General features: G+C 39.5%; 1 protein-coding gene across 15 annotated transcripts in view; it reads left to right on the forward strand.

Moving 5' to 3' along the window:
* Nucleotides 1-23,207, forward strand: part of myo6a (myosin VIa) — a 129,526-nt gene extending 106,319 nt beyond the window's left edge. Inside the window, exons 28-36 of one of the 15 annotated variants that reach the window (XM_011491912.4) lie at nucleotides 1,362-1,522; nucleotides 1,767-1,805; nucleotides 3,103-3,138; nucleotides 4,924-4,962; nucleotides 6,247-6,350; nucleotides 10,666-10,797; nucleotides 14,494-14,520; nucleotides 18,955-19,176; nucleotides 20,954-23,207. In XM_011491912.4, the coding sequence (XP_011490214.1) occupies nucleotides 1,362-1,522; nucleotides 1,767-1,805; nucleotides 3,103-3,138; nucleotides 4,924-4,962; nucleotides 6,247-6,350; nucleotides 10,666-10,797; nucleotides 14,494-14,520; nucleotides 18,955-19,176; nucleotides 20,954-21,153 (960 nt within the window). In that variant the 3' untranslated portion in view covers nucleotides 21,154-23,207. The remainder of the gene's footprint in view (nucleotides 1-1,361; nucleotides 1,523-1,766; nucleotides 1,806-3,102; nucleotides 3,139-4,923; nucleotides 4,963-6,246; nucleotides 6,351-10,665; nucleotides 10,798-14,493; nucleotides 14,521-18,954; nucleotides 19,177-20,953) is intronic. The other 14 variants (XM_011491913.4, XM_011491914.4, XM_011491915.4 and 11 more) reach the window with 14 other exon arrangements.
* Nucleotides 23,208-23,243: the final 36 nt, after the last annotated feature.

The raw sequence follows: 23,243 nt of genomic DNA on the forward strand, positions 1-23,243 counted from the left end.
TTTTATGACTCTGCACATTTGAGGTAGTGGCTGTTTTTACATCCCCATCAAGCTTGATGGTGAAGAAAAAAACGTCGGACTTGGCTGAGACCATCATAGTCCTTTAAGATGAATTACAGGACAAAACTTGAATTTTCTACACAGTTAAGCTGCTAGTGGACACAGGTGAGACATCCTTATGCATTTTTATTACTTGAATCCTGCAGATTAGTTCAAATTAAGAGCTTTTCTTCAAAGTCAGTTCAAAGTTTAAATTATACAGCCAGGACCATAGATATTTGGAGAGAGACACATTTTTCTCTAATTTAGTTTCTGTACATTACCACGGTGAATTTTAAATAAAAAAAACTTGAAGTGCAGACTGTCAGCTTTTATTTCATGGGTTGAACAAAAAGATTGCATAAAAATGTGAAAAACTAAAGCATTTTTTAAGCACAATCCCTTCATTTTCATGGGCTCGTAAGTAATTGGACAATTGAAATAACTGAAAACAAAATGGTCATTACTAATATTTAGTTGAAAACCCTTTGTTGGCTATGACAGCCTGAAGTCTTGAACTCATGGACATCACCAGATGCTGGGTTTTCTCCTTCTGAATGCTCTGCCAGGCCTTTACTGCAGCGGCTTTCAGTTGCTGTTTGTCTGGAGCAATTTCTGGCATGTTTTTTTCTGTTTTCTTAGCTTAACCCTTGTGCTATCTTAGATCCCACCCTTACATTGACATGTTCTTCCTACCATGACAAAGGTGGATAAAGGTGGAAAGATTTCATGTAATCCATGGACACCAGTGAAGATCACAAATCATTGAAGAAAAAAGGTTCAGAGTACTGTCTAGTGGGTCTAGATGACCCAACGTTAAAGTGCCTAGGATAGCACAAGGGTTAATGATGGCTCCTTTCACCTGCATGGAAAGCTCCTTTGACCGCATGTTGTCTGTTCACAGCAAAATCTTTAAAATGCAAGCACGGGTCCTCTAATCAACTCCAGCCCTTTTATCTGCTTCACTCATAATGACATAGCAAGGGAATTGCCCACACCTGCCCATGCAATAGCATGGAAGTCAATTGTCCAATTACTTATGAGCCCATTATTTAAAATTCACTGTGGTAATGGACAGAAACAAAATTAGAAAGAATGTGTCTCTGTCCAAATATTTATGGTCCTGACTGTATGTTAGCAAATGCACGTTTCTAAAGCAGAAAAGCATACATTTTTAGCATACTCCTGTAGATATTTAGGTGAAGTCAAGCGATGAACTGAGCTGCAACAATCCTCTTCTGGTCATGGGCGTGTGCTGGAAGTAGAGGAGTGAGGTATTCTTTAGCTGAATCTAAGTTGTCTTGATTTGTGTTTGTTCTTAGATGGAGATGGAGCTGCAGCTGCAGGCTGAGCAGGAGGTGGAGGCGGCCCGGCAGGCCATCCTGGAGCAGGAGCGGAGGGACAGGGAGCTGGCGCTGAGGATCGCCCAGAGCGAGGCTGAGCTGATCCCCGAAGAGACGCCCAACGACTTTGGGCTGCGCAGGTGAGCTGCACGACTGCGCTGCAGGGCTGCATCACAAAGCTTTCGGCTCTGTAGCAGCAGATGTCACAGAAATTGTGTTTTTAATGGTCAGACACGAAAGGAATTTCAACATTAAAGTTTTAAAAAGCACACTTTGTGAACATTTTAAAACATTTTCCTCTGTTGAGAAACAAGGGACTATCAAAGCCTTATTTAGGTTGTGTTTAGCCATTGTCTCATTTTATCTTTTTTTTTGTCCTCATAGTAATGACTCCTCAGTTCCATCATCCCCAGAGAGATCAGCGTAAGATCCGTCGACTCCACCCGTTAATTTTACCTCACAATCCCTCCACCCTCCCCCAAGTTGATTAGGAAAACGAAACAACCCCTGCATGCTGTAACAATCCGCTCGCCCTGCTCGCTACTGAAGCCTTATAACCACTAACTGCAGACTTTTTATCTTATTTTATTTTCATAGACAACGTGTCTCATTTTTGTTTTGGCAATTCATTTTTTGAAAATTTGATTACAAGCACAGCCATGCTTGTAACCCCTAAAGGAAGCAACTGAAAAGAGAAAAAAAAAAACAAATTTAAACTTAAAATGATCCTAAAATGTTTTAAACTTCTTTTTGATAAAGGTCTCAAAACAGCCAATGAGGTTTTACGCTACGTTCACACCGGGCATTTGATGCACATTCAAAAATGTGCTAAACACGGGTTCTTGAACGCACGTGTTCACACTGGACAAATAGGGAGGGGCTTCTTCTTCTATTTCTACTGTTTAGTGCATGTACAGTTGAAAGAGGCTTGGTGTGAAATGTCAAAGTTGTGAAAATCTGGGGAATTTTGCTCCAGGCTCTTTCTGTCACAGATCTATTTCGATATATGAAAGACTTGGTGTCATAGAACTCCAGCCGGGCACAAACTGAAAAGATTAAAGTCTCCTCCATGATCCAATTTCAAACGGCTGCTACTTCCACGGTCACTACCAAATCAGAGTCCCTGATTGGTCAAAGTTCAACCTGCTTTTACTTTCATTACACACGTTCAATGGCTGCGGTTTGTACATAGACCGTGAAAATGGTTTTAAAAACTTGCATGGTGACGTGTGAGCGCGAGAATGAAGAAGCCCAAAACGTACATAAATGCATGTTTACATTGACTTTTCATTAGAAGTAGCTGTTTGAATGCCCATTTGTTGTGAACGTAGCATCAGAGGGATACTCTGTTCTCTCAGGTTTAAAGGTCTCATCTTAATCTGTTAGTTTTCTCTATAATTGTGGACAATTACTTTAAGTTAAATTTTACTGTAAACAAATACCTTAAAGTTAAATATTTATGAAGTGAACCTTCAGTTCTTTACTCTTTTTAAAAAACCAAAATAGGTGGTTCATAAGTGATCTATTAAAGCTGATTTTTAATTATTGTGATTTTAAATCAGATTATTAGATCTACTCCATTAGGTTCTAATCAGATTTAATCAGTAGAATCAATTCTTGATGAGTCATGAGGGGAAGGAATCACAGTTCCCGTCATGATTGGTTTTGTCGTGTCTTTCATTGCCACATCACTTTACTATCTTTTATTTTTTGTTCACAGTGGCGCTGCAACTGCAAAATTCAAGAACTTGACCATGTAGGTTCCCTCTAACACTAACACTAAGCTCTACACCTGCAGGACTCTGTGGGGAATACTTTAGTGCATCGGTAATAAATCAGCCGCGCTTCACCAGTTCAGCTCAGGATTACTGCAGTGAAACAGTTTAGCGGTCTTTCCTGAGAAGCTCCCAGTGTTTCGGTTCGTCATCAGCACCCTTCCCTTCACACACATGGTGCATCTGAGAGTGGAAAAATGGAGTTTCACAGAGTGAGTCAGCTGTTAAAGTGGCCACATTACCCTCTTATGCATGTTTGAGGGTGCTGAGTGGTGCATCACAGCATTTTTACCCTGCAGTGGGTTCCACTTTTCAGCACTTTTCTCCCATTACTTTCAAAGGTACAAACATCGCTTTGTTTCTAAACTGCTAAAAGAATTCATGGACAGTTTGAGAACTGAATGACTTTCTGATTGATAGCTAAATCTTCACACGTGCAGGAAAAAGCTAGTTTATTCTTCAAATTTTCAGAAATTCTCATTGACACATTTGACCTTTTCTTTTGTCGTCTTTTCTTTAAAGAATTCGACATACTTATCATTCTTCTCCATCAAGATTTCCCATCTTCCTGCTCGATTACTCCAGTCTTAATTGAGTTTTGCCTTATTTTCTTTTTTATTCTGTTCTGTGAAAATGAAGTTTATATAGTGGTAATTGGCTTTAGCAAGTGTGTTTTCATGCAAGGAAACTATATCAGTTTGGATTACGTTTCACGGCCAATAAATCCTTTTTCCTTTAATCTTGGCCTACTCATTGTCATTCAAGGATAGCCTAGTAAACGTTGATAATTATTAGGTTTCTTCAGCCTGTGTGGCGCATAAGAACCCAAACAATTGGCAAAGACTTTTCTTGCTGTTGTGTTTTTGGATTTCTGCTGTTGACCTCCTTCTCTGAAGTACTCTGAAGAAGTCTCACATTGAGATGATATCTCTACACGTGTTGAGGGTTTGTAGTGCTGACTCCATTCATACCTATAAATTGATTATTAAGAATGATGGTCTGGGCTGGACAAAGCTAGTATTCAGGTAAAAGGATGACTGTACCAGTGACAGCTGAAAGTTGGACAGCAGAAGGATTGATGACGTTGATTTATTGCACCATTTTTTTAGATGAACCCTCCGCTCAGTGTGTGGAGGGAGTGTTCATGGTCGGACATGGTCGACCTGAACACTCATGGTGTTCATGGTCGAACATGAAATAACATGGTCGAATTATGAAATAATTGGTGGGAAAAAGTGAAACGATACCATAAGCTGAAGAAACATGAGGGGAAACTTTAAACAAGCACACAGTTTTATTTATTGCCAGATTAATTTCTTAGACAATTTTACATGAAGAAAAAATAGATAAAAGTATTTCCAATTAATAGAAAAAATAAAAATACATTTTATTTTACTTTATTTTTATTCCACCTCTAATTATTACCAATGGTGGCTTTTTAAAGTAAATAACTTAGTAGACAAACGTCCACTCTTGGATTTGTCCAATCAGATTTCAGCTTTCAATCAATTTTTGCTCAAAGTTTTTTCTCTATTTTGACTCCTAATTTATTCAGTTTGATCAAGAGTTTGTCAGAGTTTATAACAAAACAAAATGTATTCTTCTGTTTGCAGAATCTGGCATTAGTTTTAAAAATGTACAACTTGTTTTTTTTACTTAATGTACAGTTTTGTTTTTGTTTTTATTTATTTATTTTTTTTATGATCTTTTTTCATAATAACTGTCCAAATACCAACATTGTAATATTGAAACCGTCATGCTTTTAGGGAAGAAATGGCGAAGGAAATGTCTGAACTTCTGGCTCGGTGGGTAAAAACCGTCCGTCTCAACCAAATGTCAACAAAATCAGACATTTCATTCTTTCTGATTCCAAACTATTACAATAACAACATATATCAAATACAATAAATAAGTCATTATTTTATCATGTCAAAAAATGATTTTTTCCAATATTTTTGTTGTTGTTGATTCTCTGAAAAAGTTGATTTTCAGATTAACTCTTTTTCCATGTTCTCTTTGTTCTGCTGACCTTCACAGAAGAAGTCCCTGAATTTTAAAATGTCACTCAAGCTTAGCTCTTTTCTTCTTCAGTTCATCTGTTCGTTAAACTTCCCTACAGTGTTGACCACAGATTACTCAAAACAAGATTATATTTGAGTATCTAGTTATCAAAACTGAGTATTTCTCAGTTAAGTTAACTACATAATCTGAAAAGGTGGGGCAATCGCTGACTGCTACTTTACAAGTAAACAAAAGGAGGTGCACCTTAACTTGCAGATGGAAGTTAGTTGAGATTTAAGAGGAGGTGGGAGTTCAAATCCATCTTTTGCTTAGTTTCTTCTCAGGTTTTTGTCTACATAAGTGTGGAGGTCGGCCAAAAGAAATAAACTTCGATCTATATTGCTTTTCCATAATCTGAAAGTCTAAATTAATTGACCTCGTTGATTTGGCCTTCAGTAATCCTGCTCAAAGCCTGTTAGGAGCCGCACATTTCAAACTGTCCAAAGATTGTTCATGATTTAACCAACAGACCTGAGACAGACTCCCCCGGCGGCTCTTCTAGACTACCTGGCGACTGTAACAGCATGCATTTTAATGATGTCCTCCAACCCTGTAGATGTGTTATAGCAGCTTCTCCCTCTCACAGCGATGCCGTTTTCTGACCCCCCTCTCCCAAATCTTCCTTTCTTTTATCCTGATTTTTATACCAGACCTGTGGCTACAGCAATGCAACTTTGCCTCACCGTGTGAGGTTGTGTCCCACTTTTTGTGTTAAACTTGGGTGAAGTTTACTGTACAAGTGTGTTCTCCTGTTTTAGCTGCATAGATGCTAAAGCATGAGATTGGAGGATTGCTTTTCAGAGATGGTTACTTTTGTGATTTAGCCATTATGTGAAATAAAACTCTAGTCTTTAAGGCTTTTCTGCAAATAACTATTAAGATTGCACCCTCAGTAAACTCCACCCTTGCAAATCCCAAATGACTTGATAAGCTCATCCCCTCAGAGCTCCTGCTGCCTGCACCCACCATTTCCAGCTGCAGCTCTATTCCTTTAAATTCCTGCGTCCTTGTTCTGTCCCGTATATTAGAGGTCCACAGGTCCAGGCGACCAAGGCGGCTGCCGGCACCAAGAAGTACGAGCTGAGCAAGTGGAAGTACGCAGAGTTGCGGGATGCCATCAACACCTCATGTGGTGAGTATACACTGGATGTTTAATTTGTCACAGCGCCACATGAATCAGAGACAAGCTGACCCCCTGCTGTAAATCTCAAACCTGGGGCGTGAGGGTTCTCTGGAATTTATCCTGAAGCATCCTTTAATCGAAATACAGCTTTGAACAAGAGCTTAGGTGACAAAAACCAGCTTCAAACTACCAGAAGGTTGCTGCTATCACCTTAATAATATCAAATTGGTCTAAACACCCAACAAATACTGAAATATTCCCGTTCTCTTGGTTTTGTCTGAAATCCATGTTCCTGAGTTCCCTTTGATACAGAAAAGATATTGAAAGTATTTTTGTGTTCAGAAAAAGTTGAACTCTTTGACAAAATCTTTCTGATTAACCTTTTTCCAACTTTTACACCACCCAGTTTAATGTCTGGGGCGGATCTTATGGCCACTTCTGTCAAGAATAGCAGAGTTTCTGTCCAAGCAGAACAGGAACACGGCTCTTTACTCTGTCAGCTCTGTGAGATGATACAATGATACAAGACACTGTTTAACAGGAATCAGAATGACGGCCTTGGAACAAAGAAAATCTGCATTTATAGGAAAACATATTTGGTACATGACGTGCAGGTTTTATAAAATTATAAACTAGAATGCAAAGTAATGTTTAGAATATTTTGATATACTTCAAATCAAAAATAAGTGTGTAGGTTCCTCCATACCACTCTGGCTTTATAAAGATTGCTATATCGTCCACCTCACTATGTCATCATCTCTCCACTTTACAAATCCTTTACCCCACCTCTGCTTTCAACTTTTATGCTCCAAAACTTTGGAACTCTCTCCCACCTGATGCATAACAGACTTTTTAATCCATTTTCAAATCACAACTTAAAAAACTTGTCTGTTTCAAGCATTTCCAGTGGTCTTTTACTCGTGATTATGTTATTTTTTCAGGTAAAATAAAAGGGCCTGTGTCGTTTTCTTGGACATAGTTCGTGCAGTAGAAATTTCCCTTTATGTTGTGGGTGGGACTGTTTGGGTGGAGCCCCCACCCCTTCTCCTCACCCATAACTGAGTTATCTGTTTACACACACTCTCGCTAGCTCACAGCCCCTCACAACTGACAAAATTGGAGCTATCCAGCTTTTTGAGCCAGATTCCAGTTCAGACGAGGTAAATGAAGGCATGCATGGATCTGTCTACAAATGGATGCAGCATGGAGTCGAGCAGGAGCTTTTCCAGCGTATTTTCTACATCACAAATACGATCTTTTTGAACATGCATTTTTTTCGTCTGCTCCTGATTCACAATTTGTTTGAAAAAAATACTCAGAACTGCCATTTTGAGCTTAATTGTCTTTTTTATGTGTCCTCCATCATAAATATAAATGCCTCAAAAACATGTTAAAAAACCATTTTCCTTGGACTGGGTCTTTAAGGAATTTACCTTTCAAAAACATTTAAGAAAAAGCATTAAGTTGTTATTGAAAAAGAAGAATAGAAATAGGACAACAGGATGAGAATCAAAGAAAAGTGTTATGGAAGAAGAAACTAAGGATGGAGATAAAATAAGTTGAGGGGCAATGGAACAAAGTCTACCCACTTTCATTTCTCAGCAAAAGTATATTGTATGCAGTAATAATTGAACAGCTGGAATTATGCAATTTGAGTCCATTTAATCCTACTTCTAAGAAGTGACACCCCAACATTAGTGACCATTCCAAGAAAATAAGCCTCTGATTTTACATGCGATACAGTCGATATAATTATTGCTTTGTGCTTGGCTGCACAGATATTCATCCTGAAGCAGGCTTTCTGCCGCAAACGGCACAAAGTTTAAACAGCTAAAAGGAAAACATTCACATATTAGTGCTAAATTGTGATGAATTTTGTTTACCCGCGCAGGGCGGGGCTTGCAGCTTCACACATTCACACTCTTAGCAGACATGAGACTGATGTGATCACATCTGCTTCTGCAGAGCCATAAAATCCAACATTACAGTCATTTCTATGATAGAATGCCGTTCTACTTTCATTACTAAGCTGTAAATAAGGACAAACTACACATGAGCAACACAAAATGGGACATTTTTAGTGTTTATCAAAAAAGTTTAGTTGCATCAACTTCAAAAAATATCTTCATCACTCACTCCTTTGTAGAAGAAAAATATTTTTGTGCTTAATTCATAGATTTTTAAAGATTCTTTCTTGTTCTAGCTGTTACAGCATGCTACACTAAAATGTCTACATTACTACGTGTTTATAGCAACAATCGTAGCAACATTGACATGTTTTGTTCAGTAAATGAGATGGTATTTTGATTCTGCAAAGAATCAAAATACCATCTAAACTTTGACCATCAACTGTGGCTTTTTGCATTGATCTTTGGATAATGCTGCTGTCACACTACACAAATTTAAAACACCTTCTACTCCACATTGAACTGTTGGATTGGAGCAGTTTTTCTAAAATATTTTTTGGTTCTATTTGTATCTCCATTGATTTTTTTTGGTTTTGTTTTTATTTTTACAAAGCCTAAAAGGGTCTCAATAAGCCACTCAAAGAATCCAAAAGAAGTATCGAACCAAGCTGTAAGATTTTTATTTTTTACAATTTTTATAGGCCAGTTTGTCCACATTTTGCCACTTTATTTGAATAAACTTTAAAAGTTACCAAGAAATGAAAGCAAATACTTTTACTCAGAATCCCACGGATTTTGGCCATAGTTGACCATGCATCTCCAGCCTCACCAACTTAAATTACACTTTTAGATTTAAAAGGCAAGTTAGTATAAATAAAGTTCATCTTCCAATAAAAAAGGAGTTCATACAAATATACACCCTGTGTATCAGAAGACCTCACTTTCCTTTCCTTGTGGAGAAAATACTTTATCTTATTGATGGGTCCCCTACCCCCCAAGTAAAAATGCTTAAAGCTGTTCAGTCTTTTTTTAACTAAACAAACTCGAGCATTAGTTCTGTAAAACAAGCCTGTGAACCTTTTCATTCTTTTCTTGCCTTTTTGCAAAATAATCAGAGACTCTAGAGAATTCCCCCTTTTCATGATAGCAGCAGAGAAACAAAGCTTACTGACACTCAGTTAGTTTTCAATCATTTTATTGGGATTTTTAGCTTCTATCTAAATTATTATTACGCTTCTTTTTCTCATCACAGACTTGCTGCCTTCAAATCCTAATTATTTTTTTTTATTTAGCAAAGCACTTAGAGTGCATTAAGCATCTTATTGCACAGTGTTGGCCCCTCGCACTGCAGATGGCAAATTGAATGTTTTTTCTCTTTTCTTCCATATAAAGACAATTACATGAATCACTCTGATAAGGAGTGATGTCTTACTGCTGCAGAACACGTCGCTCTGTGTGTGTGTGTGTGTGTGTGGCTTTCCGTTGATTGTGTTTGGAAATTAATCAGCTGTTGCAGAGATCTGGTTAACAGGGTTCCACAAATACTGCTCTCAGCACTAAATGTGTTTATAGTTTAACAGTTTATTAATTTCAGTTAATTGAAAACAAATTTGCACCATTAGATCAAAAAATATGTGCTTTTGAGGTTACAAGCCAGAATCAAGCTGGGAGTGTTTGGAGTCTAAAGAGAGAGTTTCAGAATAAAGACAAAGTGGAAGAATCAAAATACAGTAAGCCAACTTTAGCTCACCTGTTTAACAAGACCCACTCAGATGTTTTAAATAATATTGTTTTGGCATTTTCCTGAAGATGGAGGACATAAGTAAAGAAAATTAAGATTCAAGTCGCAGTGTTTCTTTTTTTTCCAAATTGTTGTGAATCAGGAGCAGATCAGAAAATATTTGAGTAGCTGTGAGACACCGGCTACAGTCGGCGGGCCACCAGCTCCCGGCTCCGCTCCATTCTGATGCATCCACTTGCAGACAAATGGATCCATGTACGACTTTGTTGTCCTCGTCTGAACTAACATCTGGCTCAAAAGTGTACGGCTGGATTGATCCGATGTTGTTCACCATGTTTTTTTGCACCCATAATGTTAGGGTGTGCTATCTGAGTGGCTCTAAGCTAGCAGGAGAGCGTGTAAACAAAGAGATCATGGGAAATCAGGGAAGGCTTACTCTGCGCAAACAGTCCTGACGACAACTCAGAGGTGAATTTGTAATGAACTCCTGCAGAAATTATGTCCTAGAAAACGACCCAGGTTTTATGATTTTGGCTAAAATCAGCATAATAATAAATAAAAGACCACTGGGAACACTTTTACAATAGATAAAAAGATGATCAGAGTGGGAATGTGTAAATGTAGATCTTTCAGATCTTCTACAAACTTTGTTCAGACCGGTATTCCTTGTTTGCAGACATCGAGCTGCTGGCTGCCTGCAGGGAGGAATTCCACCGCCGGCTCAAAGTGTACCACGCCTGGAAGGCAAAGAACAAGAAGAGGAACACTGAGTCGGACCAGCGAGCCCCTAAATCTGTCACAGACTATGGTATGTCGAGAACCGCAGAGTTAATCAGCAGTTTTCTCAGTTCTTCCATGCTTCTAGCTGTCTGATTCACTCTTGTACTCCATACATAGGAGTTTGAGATGTGATGCGGCACGTTCTTTTTATTTTTATAATGCCCCATGAATGTCTTTATGAAAACAACAGAGAGAAACAAATGTAATCTTGTCAAATCAGATGTCTGAGGCTGCTTGCAGCTGGATTCATTCATACAGCGCTCTCACTCACGCATATAAATGTCCAAATCAAAAAAAAAAAATGGATCCATGACTGCTATCTTCCTGACGCGATGAAGCTCTATAGTGACGACCTGCTCAGGTTCTCTTTTACTTTCTCGCGTTTTGTCAGTTTTCAATGACACAAGAAACAAATGGACTATGTCTCACCTTTCTGTGTAGTCATGACAACAAAGAGCTCTTGCACGGAGCCATCTATTGTGTTACTTTGCTCCGACTGCTGATGGGACTGCACGCACACTGTCAGCTTTCCTCACAGTCGCCCTTGTGACGGCTGCAGATCCCGTCCTGTTGCTCATGGACAGCAGTTAACACGGGCTGTACAGGAAGTCTGTGCGCGCGTACCTGTCAGCAGCCTGACAGGCAGCAGTTGTCTGAGAGGGAATCTCATCCCCTGTCTTTCAATTTTACATATTTTTACAGCTAGCCATGAAATACTGGCAAAGTCAAACAAAACATGTTGTGGAAGCTGTCCCAAGGCCCTTCGAGAACAGTGCAAAAGTCATCAATGCGCAAACTTTAATTATAATCTTATCAATTTTATTTTTCATTTAAAGAAATGTAAATTCTGTTTTTCTGATCGTTTTGTAATTAAGTGGCCAAAGGTTTGAGTCATTCTCTGAACTCTGTGCCCTTTTGAGTTATCTTTGAGTTTCCGAACTTTGCGCGTCAATCGAATCCACAATTGCGCGCTCTAGTTCGTACTAATGTAGGCTGATATTGCTTGCGACTATCCGCGATAACTGTGATGAACTTCTGAGTGCCGTTTCTACTATTCAAGCCTCACGATTGTCTCCAGCATTCTTTTTTCAACACACCTTGATCATCCACTTCCTGCGAATGTGCAAGTCCATTAAAGGCAAAAGGGGGAAGTGGTGTGTTCGACTACTAAACAGAGGCAGGCAATACAAATAAAAAAAACAGGGCAAACTGCATTCTCTAGTGCTGCAAGATGTGAGATTTAAGATTGATCTTTCCAGAAACTTGATCTAAATGTTTGCTCTCTCTGTGAATCTGTGTCTGTGAATGAAGTTAGGTATTTTTTGACTTCTTTAATTAATTTAAAAAAGATGGCTCCGGCCTCACATACTCTAATTGCTTGACATAAATTCAGGGTAAATGATGCGATTTGCAAGCGGTTGCACTACGGGCAGTGAGGGATGATGTCATCAGTAGGTGTCACATTTCCCAGCGATCGGGATGATTCTGCTCCGATGGCCCTGCAACCAGAGCAACTCCAAGTCGCTTTGAGGTATAAAGTGACCTTTAGGCACAAAATCCCCCAAATTATTAGAAATTAATTTGTGCTTCACTTCTCCATGATTAAATTTCTAAAACTTCTCAAAACAAATTCTGCCAGTTCTTTGGTAATCACCTGACCTTTGTGTAATGCCACTTATGGTTTGTTTTAGAGTTTTTACACTTAGGTGACAGTCTTAGTTGGTGATTTAAAGTAGAGTGAAGGTTTTTTTTTAATACTTAAGCTAACTGCAAGCTCATTTGGCTTCATAATCTCAACAAAAACCCAATACTATTAAATATTTATACTTTTACAGAACTGTTAGACATTTCCATTTGTTTGTTCAACTCTTTTGCTTTCTATTGTTCTAAATGTGAAGATAATGGTTTAAAACGATATTTAATCTCTCTCATGAATCATTTTTAAAGGCTTTACCATGAGAAAAAAAATCCCCCCAGCCAGCGTTTCTGCAGAAGCATGAAATAAAGATGATCCCATCTTTTATTCTAAAAGCTGCAGACAAAATGATGGTGCATGTCAGTTATTTGTTCAATAAAAAAAAACATCTAAACATTACAGTCTGTTAGAAGTCTGCCATCCAGTAAAATAAAATTCAGCTTGAGGCTTAAAGTGGGGCTTAAAGAACAGGGATTTATAGAAGTCTGACCTTCAAAATGCGTGTGAAGATGAATCAAGAACAAAGGAGTTTTTCAAAGAGCTCAGATAAATGCGTCATCTGGCTGACTGTGAATTGGTGGAATACAAATTCTCTGGAAACCCTTGAAGTGTGCAGCTTATCTGGAAAAAACCCACAAGGATCTAGAATGGAGACTGGGCTGTACAAAGAGGCGGTCCTGAAAGACTCTGCAGGGCTGATCAATTGTAATGTGAGATATTTGTTGCCAATGCACAAGAGCGTCACAGCAGATAACAACAAAGGTTTTTGGAGAATCCACACTCGCAGGTTGAAAAGAAAACCGCTTTTGTCCTGTAAAAATCTCTAAGACGTTTCAGGCAAATCTCAACCTTTTAATTTGGATGTTTCACTACTTTTCTATTTCTGATATCCTTTACAGATACATTTTAAACCCCTAATGAATGGAAAACTGCAGAAAATATTGCTATTCATACTTAAAATCGAAAACACAAATAATTTATTTTTTCTGTTGCAGGTATAGTTATTCTGACAGAGCAAAACTTATTTCTTCTGAAATGTTTGTTTATTTCAGTAATCTTGTATATCCTGTTCTGCAAAAAAGGGAAACATTAAAAAAAGCTACATTTATAGCATGTTTTGTATAATTACCCTATAAAACCATTATTGTATGAATATTTTATTCTGGCATGTTGGAATCTAGAGATTTATTTATTGTTTATGTTGTTTTATTATCTTATTTTCTTCCTTGCAGACTCAGCTTTTTAAAAAAGTTAATCTCATTTTTTTCTATTACTACCAGCTAAAAATTTTGGTTAAAATACATATATAAATATATAATTCTAAATTAAAGACATTTTGAAAAAAAAGCAGACAAGCTGAATATGTTTAAACTGACAACTACGTGTAATAAAGAAAAAAGCCTTTTTGGTTTCTACTTTTATAATTTATGCTAATCTTAAAATAAATGTGATGCAACACATTTTTATTCACTTATTGCTTTTAGTTTTATTGCCCTCCACTGGGACACTGTCTAGACTGAAGGCAGGGCTGATGCAAGACAAAAGTTCCACCTTAAGTTTTAGCCTAGGTTACAATCTATCTGTCAGTTTATTTTTACATCAATGTTTTAGACCTTCACCAGTGAAGCCCAGGAGTTCAGAACCTTCTAGACAAAAAAAACCCATAAAGAGATATGTTTATCCGAGATGAAGGTTTCAGCCGCTGTGTGACACCTAGAGATAAGATGGTATCGGGCGTTCATACTTGCGCTGCAGAAAAATACAGAAACTCACCAGAGGGATCCTTGGAAGCCTTCATTGTCTACTTGAAAGTTTTTCCCCACATTTTCTCTGACTGACAGCTCTTTAAAAAAATGTTCTTGTCCCCAGGTCTGCACCTCTCAAATTCCAGTAAAAGCAAAAAAAAAACATGAAATCTAAATCTAAATTCAAGTTTCAACGTTTATTCTGTGCCTCACATGTTCATGTCTGATAGAGGAAGCACTTCATCTGTCTTACTTTTGTATAACCTGGCATGTTTACTTTCAGATCATGCACCTCCTGTGAAAAAAGCATGTAAGTGCTTCTCTGGTGTGTAACGCTACTAACACCTCCCCTCACACCTTTATTAACCCCCCCCCCATTTCTTGGTGTGGAAATGTTAGAATGGTGCTGCACTCCATCCCCTCCTGACGTAGTCGAGAGAAAAAGCAGAGAGGAGCTATTCATGCTTTCATCCAGAAATAGATCAAGCTCAACCCTTTTTCTTTTTTTTTGCACCCTCAAGATCTTTATTAGTGGACCAGTTTTCCTCATTGCACAAAAAGCTAAATTAGAGCAATAATTGTGATGGATCCATGTTCCACAGAAGACCTGAGGGACCCACGGATCTCAGAAGTCATGAGATAGACTCCAGGTTAAAGACCCACTCTGATTAAAATGGTGTTTTGAACATGTTCTTGTAGCATTTCCGATGATGGAGGACATGTATATAAAAAAATTAAGCTCAAAATTGCATTTCTGAGTAAAAAAAGGCCGTATATGTGATGTAGAAAAAACGCTGGGCTACATAGTTGCATAGTGGATATGGATCACCTTCATGGTGGTAATCCATCATTTCATATTGATGGCCAAACTATTAGGAGAGTGGCTTCGGGTGAAGTGGCCTCCAATCGAGGCCTTGGAGTAACCTTAGTTTTCCTTTATCTGAAAAACAAACGCAGACGTCGTCCGACTCTTCGCCATGTCTGGGTTCACCAGATAAACTAAGTTCATGCGTCCAAAGGGGGATTAAGGTGGCCACACATTTTGTACGTAGAGGCCAAAAATGGGCTTAACACATTTGAGGCCATTTGTTTAGAGCCCATTTTTGAGCTGTACACATTTTGTGAGTAGAGCTGTATGAACAAAATGGTTGTAAAAACTTGCATAGCTACACACAAACGCAAGACTTTTAAACACGAAGCCCGAAACGTGTATTTTTGCGGGTTTGCACACACTTTATTGCTGAGGGTGGTGTTAAACATAGCTTTAGCCTTGCGGAGGGAAAAGGGGGCGGGGTGTGGTCGCACCAACGATCCCGCCCACAGCTCAGAAGCAGATTTCTGAGAAAATACTGCCGCTCTGCAGAAACTATGTCCTTGAAAAAGACACAGGTATTTTTTTATTTTGGCTAAAAACGGCATAAGCATAATTAAAAGACTACTTGGAACGATTTCAAAATAGATTAAAAGATGATCGGAGTGGGACTTTACTGGAGTAAAGTATATTATTGTTCTCTCCCCTTTGTCGTGTCTCACATCTCCAAAGAAAGTCTACTGACAAATGATAAGACTAGTTCAGTCAAGTCAACATCTTTGTGTTGCGGTTTAAGCTCTAATATTTTTACTTTTTCGATCAACTTTAGACCGCAAACACACCTGACCCCCACATGAAATCACCTTACATACTTTAGCAGCCTTAAACCTGGAGCTACCTCCAGCAGCTGTAAACGGTGAAAGAGGTGTGCAGTGAAGTTCTGGTGCTTCTCTGGTTAATGCTTTTTTTCTTCGGGGATGCTCTGAGTGTTCATGTTTAAGGGAGCTTTCTGAGAGTTGCTGCTTGGTTTGGAGGGCAAGTGTTTGGGGTTCTGTCGGACTGTAGCTGGTGATGGGCTTTGTTGCTCTTAAATGGATGTTAATGTTTGTATGTATTCACTGAGCAAAGCTCATATTGAAACCAGGTGTTAAAAAATAGTTCTTCAACTGTGTTTTGCTCAAGTCAATTACAAAACAAAACGATGTGCTGAAAGGCTGACCTGAACGCATTTGATTGAAGCAGCCTCAAATAGGGAGGCTTCTTCAGCCTTTAGATCCTGACTCTGTGCTGCACTTTGTAGAGTTAAAGCTGATTACTTTGTTCCACTCGACTTTGCTGAGAGCCGCAGAAACACCTGCTGTGCTTCCTGTCTCGCTGGTTTCCCCTCCTGTCAGCAGCGCTGCTGTGATCTCCGCTGACCCTCCCACAGCTCTAACAGCAGGACTCTGACTCCACTTCAGGGAAACGGGTCATTATTCAGAACTGATCTGTGAACAGCAGAGCAGGGCTTAATGTTTACATGCAGTGATGGGAAATGTGCCCAATCATCTTTGATGTGTAAAAGGAAAACCGCCTTCAGGTAAGGCTTTATGTTAAAGTCCTTGCTGCAAGCCCTCAAAAATGAGACCCTTTTAAGCTTTACAAGATGGATTAGAGACAACACAGTAAAGAAGTGATTAGCTGCTCTTCTTGACTTGTAGTTTCCTTAAAGCAGCCGGAGTTTCTTCTAGTCTTTCAAAGTGGTTGTAATTGAATTCTGCAGGCTTTCTAGAAGACTGTTTTCTTTGGAAAAACTGCACCCATAGAATCCAAACTTAGCACAGAAATGTTATTTAGAGTTGTCTTAAATTGTTGTAAAAGTTGCTATTTTGGTGAAATCTGTTCAAGATAGAATAAAACCTTGACGTAAAAACCTAAAATAATATAAAAAGTAGAATGGTAGCTCTAAAATGTAAAGCATTTGCTGCTAACATGTGACATGAATTAAGTTAGGAGGATTTTTTAGCTTGGGCGCTGAAATTGGTCCTTTCCAACTCATCCCAAAATCCATTTGACAGTCAGAGCTCCGTGAGTGCCAGTCAGTTTATGCAAAACTAAAACCATTCATTTCTTTATGAGGTACCATAATCTTTTAATTGAATTGAGCCTTTCCCTAACTGTTAGAGAGAACGTGTTATAGAGGGGAAGAAGCCTACAGCTCAGCGCATGAAAGCAGCTTCACACCATTATGTCCTCCTCATCAAACCTGGCATGATGTAGTCAGACAAACTTCTTACCTGGGTGCACGGATGCAAGCATGCAGCTGCTGATGCCTTAGTCACAACTGCCCTTATGAGTGGATATGGGTTGCAAAATAACTGGCAAACTGGTACGGGGCATACAGGTGGCCCGCAGGTAAAATGAGGTCTGTGAAACCGTAGAGCAAAAATGTTCATGCACGTTCTTTTCTGGGAGCATGCTGCAGACGACAGGTCGTAGCAAACATTTACACAAACATCCCTAAATCCTGCACGCTGCACAAGGGGTTTGTTAGTGCTGTTCATGTGATAAGTGTGCGCTCTTCGGGTGCAGCCTGATCGAGCTTAGGAAATTAGACAATCATTTTGTCTGTCCTGCAGACATCATTTGAGCTCTTGCATGTCACCTGCACACCCAGTGTGCTCAGTAAGGAGCCAGTACCTGCACCTTACTAGAGACTAGAACATCACTTTTTTGTCATAAGAGCGCACACCTTACATTATCCTTACAAATAACCCTTTAAGGTGGCCAAACAAGCCTCAAGGGAACTGCAGGACACACCTGAGCTCTTCTTTAGAGCAGACACTCCTCTGTACGACCCTCCAAGGGCCCGGACAACCCAAAAACCCTCAGGACCCATACAGGTCAACCCTCGTACGGGTGCATGTGACTAAGGCTTTAGCTATGGAAATCCACGCCATGAAGCTCCCATTACAGTCTTTATAATTTAGTTCTGTCTGATCTATCAGTAATTAAATCATAGTTGCTGGCTTTTGTGCAGCTTGACAATTGTGATTATCCAATGTGCTTTGGATCTTCAGGCAATTTTATTACAGCTCAAATGTCCCAAAAACAGGCTACATAGTTGAATCTTACTTTTGTGTACTGCTAATGCTGGATGAAACCAAGGATTTAAACCCAGATTAGTACAGTCAAGTCGATCAATCTTCAAACCAATGTGTTTCTTACTTAAAAGTCCCTTTGTGTGGATTTCTGAGACCTGTTTGATATTTTTTTATTTTTTTTAATTTAATACAAGGACCCTAACATAAAGCCTTACTCACTTCCCTGATGAGACAAAGAACTTTCCAGCTTGGCTATGTCAGCTGGAACTCCGTATCCCATGTTTAGTTTGTGGCTTTACCTCTTCAAATAAATAAGAAATGTTCCTGTGCAGTCACCTGTGTTTCACCTGCTCCAAAATCATTTATCTAGGCTCAGAGGTGTTTCTTCCTAATTAAAAATAGTGAGATGTAAGCTGAGCAATGAGGAAAATCGAAATGTAGGGACTGTAGTAGTGGTGGATTTACGTGGACTTTGCAGAGTTTTGGGGAGTTTCTGATGCCCCCCCATGTGAACTTCAACCTCCTAAGCAAGGCATCAAGTTTTCCTGATCATTTTTCTGAAGGTGAGTTTGGGGGTGAGGATGTGACACTACTGAAGCTGTTGCTGAGTCATCAGTTCGTCACCCAAACCATTTGGTTTGATCAACGGACGCATACAAAAGTTCTGACCCCAAAAAAACAGATATTTATGTATTATTTACTTAAAAATCTTTCAACAGGTAGAATAGCGTTTGGGTGAACACATTTGGGTGAACAGGAACAACTACATTTCCCAATAAGGCTGCATGGAAACACCCTCGCTGGCTCTTCTCTTGGAGAAACGTGTCTCACTCCGTTTTTGTCCAAAAAGCAGCTCAACAGAACTCGGCCCCGCCCATCCCAGCACGGCAGCATGAAGTGGCAATGAACCGGCAGCAGCGCTTTTTCCGCATCCCGTTCATCCGGCCAGGCGACCAGTACAAAGATCCCCATAGCAAGAAGAAGGGCTGGTGGTATGCACACTTCGATGGGCCCTGGATCGCCAGGCAGATGGAGCTGCATCCTGAAAAACAACCCATCATACTGGTGGCAGGTCAGTGGGCTACGAGGCAGGAGAAATGCAAATGTTTGGAAAACAATTTAGATTTTGCTCCCAAGTTTTTGACCTAAGAAACTTAAACTAGGCCTGCACGATATACCGCAAATTTATCGTTATTGCGATATAAAGCGGTGCACTATGCATATCACGAAAGACAGTAAAAAATTGCAAAAAAAGGTTACCTTAAATGAGCTAAAACAATCTTATTGCAACTTGAAGCATTTAACAAATCAATTAAATCCCTTTATGCATTTGACCAATCAGATGCCCTATGTCTGATCGCGTCCTATGTTGACGAGGGTCATTTGGAGTACAATTTTTAAACTGTTGCAATGAAATGGAAATTATGTTTTTAGTTGTTTTGCTATTTGTTTATATACCACAAGTTATATCGTTATCGTAATATTTATGACTTATATCGCTTATCGCTAGTTTTCCTCATATCGTGCATCCCTAACCTAAACATACAAAAAATAACTTAATCAAATAACTGTGTTTAGTTATGATGTATGTGCATAAATAACAATGGTTCTTTGTATAGAAACTGCATAAACGTAAAGTACAAAAATATAAATAACTCTTTTTATGCTAAATATCTCTAACTTCATGTCGTCTCATCTCTTCATGATTCAGTTTGCTGGTGAGAATTTGTCTCACTGGTGTAACAGCTGTAAATGTGGTTGGTTTTCGGACCAAATTTGTTTAGTCATTTGTTCAAAGTGAGCCGCTTCTGTTCAACCGAGCTTGAAAACAAGAAAATCTCCAGTTTCAAACATTTAACACAAAATCTTCGGCCAAAAAGCTTGTTTTGCTGTTTGGGCTTATCCGGTTTAGTAAGTAGAGTTTAGGGAAGTGTGGACTAAAAGTGTCATCATTCCAAAGGAGGTTCAGTTGTGTGTGGATGAACTGGTACCTCCCCCTCATTCCTCGACCAGGATTTGCTGAAAGTCTTCCAGCAGAGTCGTGTTTGCCACTGGGGCACCACTAGCAAGTCTGAAAAGAAGCCACAAGTGCTGAAACTTGTTGAGTTTCTGACTGCTGACAGGCCTTTTTTCATCACATCCGCTCAAATTCTGGCTCCATTCTGCGTTTAGCAGCCAGTTTTCAGTCCCGTCTGATTGGCAGCATGCCGTTTTACATTGCAAACCTGTACAGTTAATCTGCAAAAACAGGAAGAAGAAAGGGTCTTCTTGCTGCTCTTGGAATGCCAACTTGAGGTGATGTCGCTGACATCCTCGTCACATGAACGTCAGTCTGGACAGGCCTTCCATGATTTTCTCCATATAATACCACGACTAGAACAGCGGGTCATAGTTGGGTCAACACACGTCATCATCCAGATCAATCAAACATGCTCACAGGTCCCGACAACCAGGCGGATGAATGTCAGGCCTGTGAGCACCAGGAGCACAAACCAAGAGTCAGAGCAACAATCTTTCTCTCAAATGAGTTTCTTTTTAGATATACAACACTTTAAAGAAGAAATAAACAGATCTTGCAATTTGTTGAAGTCCTAGCAAATTGTTTATTTATTTATTTTAAATCTGCAGTTTTTCTTTGTTTCCTAAGTATATTTAGAACAAAAACTTGGAAATTTAGACCACTACCTTGTAAAATTGCATTTAGCTGACAAGCACGACTATCTACATGGGGAATAGAAAAAACAGATGTAGAGTGTAAATGGGTAAACGCTGTTTAGTAAAATAGCATGTTTGTATCTGAAAGAGCAAATAAAAACTGCAGGAAGCCTCTGTGGTTGTTTCTCTCTCAGGCAAAGACGACATGGAGATGTGCGAGCTGAGCCTGGAGGAGACGGGCCTGTCCAGGAAGAGGGGTGCTGAGATTCTCCCTCGACAGTTCGAGGAGATCTGGGAGCGCTGCGGCGGCATCCAGTACCTCCGCAGCGCCATCGAGAACCGGCAAGCGCGCCCCACCTATGCCACGGCCATGCTGCAGAGCCTGTTGAAATGACACGCGGGGGGCGTGGGGCGTGGTGCGGCAGCCAAAAGGGACGCGCTGCGTGACACGGACAGCGTGAGCGCTCTGACTGCAGGGCGTTCAACATTTAGCACCGTTTCTTTTAACTTTTCTTCTCCTTAATCTTTTTTTTTTTTTTGTCGTTCTTGCTGGTTTGCAGTTCCTTGATGGTTTCAAGGCGGGAAAGCTTTGAACCCCTATGCAGGCAAAAAAAAAGAAGAAAATTACACTGCATGATCACATCCAGTTTTCCAAGGAATTCAGTTCTTTTAAACATCTCTGCAAGTCTAGCTATGAGGCCTTAATGCAACTTTAACAGGGTTCGATTTAAAAGAAAAAGTAGGACATCATGTTCAAAGCTGCCTCCTCTAACCAGAAAACGTGTCATTTTTTCTTTTGTAATTATGCATTCCTGATGATTGCTCTGACGTCTCACTTCCATCTTAACATCTAGCTGGTCACCCTGCTAAGACTTAAAGCCTGTTGTTTACATTTTCTTCATGTGGTCTTTACAGGGCGGGAAACTTGCACAAGGAGTAGACAGCTCTCACTGTGAGTCAGTGAAGCACGAGTGGAAGAATATTCCAGTTTTGATTAAGTCCAATCTTGATTTTTTGTTTTGTTTTTGCCATTCGTCTTTCCAGCTGAAAGTAACTCGGGACCTTGTTGATCTGCTCACTTTGTGATTCCTTTTCTCATTCCGTGTGAATTAAATGAGTTTAATGAGAATGCTCCAAACTGACACCTGATGTTGCTCTGGGTTTTTATTTTCAACTGGAAATACTCTGCGGATAGTTTCAGCGTTCATACGGAGGAACAGAATATGTAAAATGAATATGCAAATGCTAATGTCAAAACCGTTGCAGCAAAGAAATCCCCGTTCCTCAACCATCTCTGCCATTGTTTGTCAGTGCAGTGAACTTCTAGGAAAGTGTGCATATTTTGCATAAACAAAATATGAATGAGGACGAATTCCAGTTTGGAAATCTCGTCTCAGGCTCCTTCTCTGTCAAAAGTGTTTTCTATTCGACACGTTCAGTATGTGAAATATGAAATCTACAAGTTTTGCTCTGTTGTTCAGGCATCGTAACAAGAAGCAATAAACTGTGCAAACTGGAACTGCAGGCTTTGCTTGTTGTGTAAATGAACAGCGGTATGTTTGGAAGCAGCCATTCCTCTGGAATCTCTCTCTCTGAAGATCCACAGAAGAAAAACAATCAGTTTGTGTCGAAAGCCGCATCAGCATTTTTCACAGCTTTTGAGCGTTTAGGCATGAAACTGACCACCGCCGTCTTTCTGCTGAAGGATGTGAGCCGATTTCTTCACTTTTTCTCTGGCTGCACGTTTGTCATCTGTGAGCAGGGATTGTTTTTTTGTTTTTTTTGTTCTCAACTGCAGGAATTTAGAAAGACTTGCTTTCCTTATAAGTAAAAAAAAAATACATTAAACGTCTATTTATTTATCATAATTTTTCCCCGCTAAATCATTTCAAGGTCACATTTTTTCTTTAGCCTCGTCTAAAGCAGATCTTCAGTGAGAAAGCTGAAGGTTTTATGGAAACAAACAATAAAAAAAGCATTTTTCTAAGAAAGTGTCAGAAGAAAGAACAGCTTTCTTTGCTGCAGCAGGAAACCTCTCAGTCAATCCAGAGAGATTTCCCTTTAGTCCATTCCAGCTGGGATTCATCCCTCATTTGAACTGAAATCCATCCCTTTCCGTTCGTCTCTCAACGTTCCAAAGATTCAGGAGTGATGCCACCAAGACCAAAATCTGTTCAAGTTCAGACAGATTGTGTTGGAAGTTGCTTCAGTGTCTGACTTGCATCGTCTGCACACCTTTGACTGGATGACGTAAATGAATCTTTTTGCATGTTAAAGCAGAGTATGAAGGGGCTTATTTACGTTTTTGTTGGTGTTTACCACCAGAGTGACAAGCTGTAAAACATCCCTGCTAGAAAACGTCGCAACCATTCCTCGGAAAGCACTGCCTTTGTTCATTGTCACTTTTCTAACGCTGATCATAAATAAATGAATTTCATGTTTCACCCACTTCTCTCTGCTCTTCTTCAAACTTCTACAATGCTG

This window comes from Oryzias latipes, chromosome 24, assembly GCF_053564925.1.
Source record: "Oryzias latipes strain Hd-rR chromosome 24, Olatipes_Hd-rR_3.1".
Taxonomy (NCBI): domain Eukaryota; kingdom Metazoa; phylum Chordata; class Actinopteri; order Beloniformes; family Adrianichthyidae; genus Oryzias; species Oryzias latipes.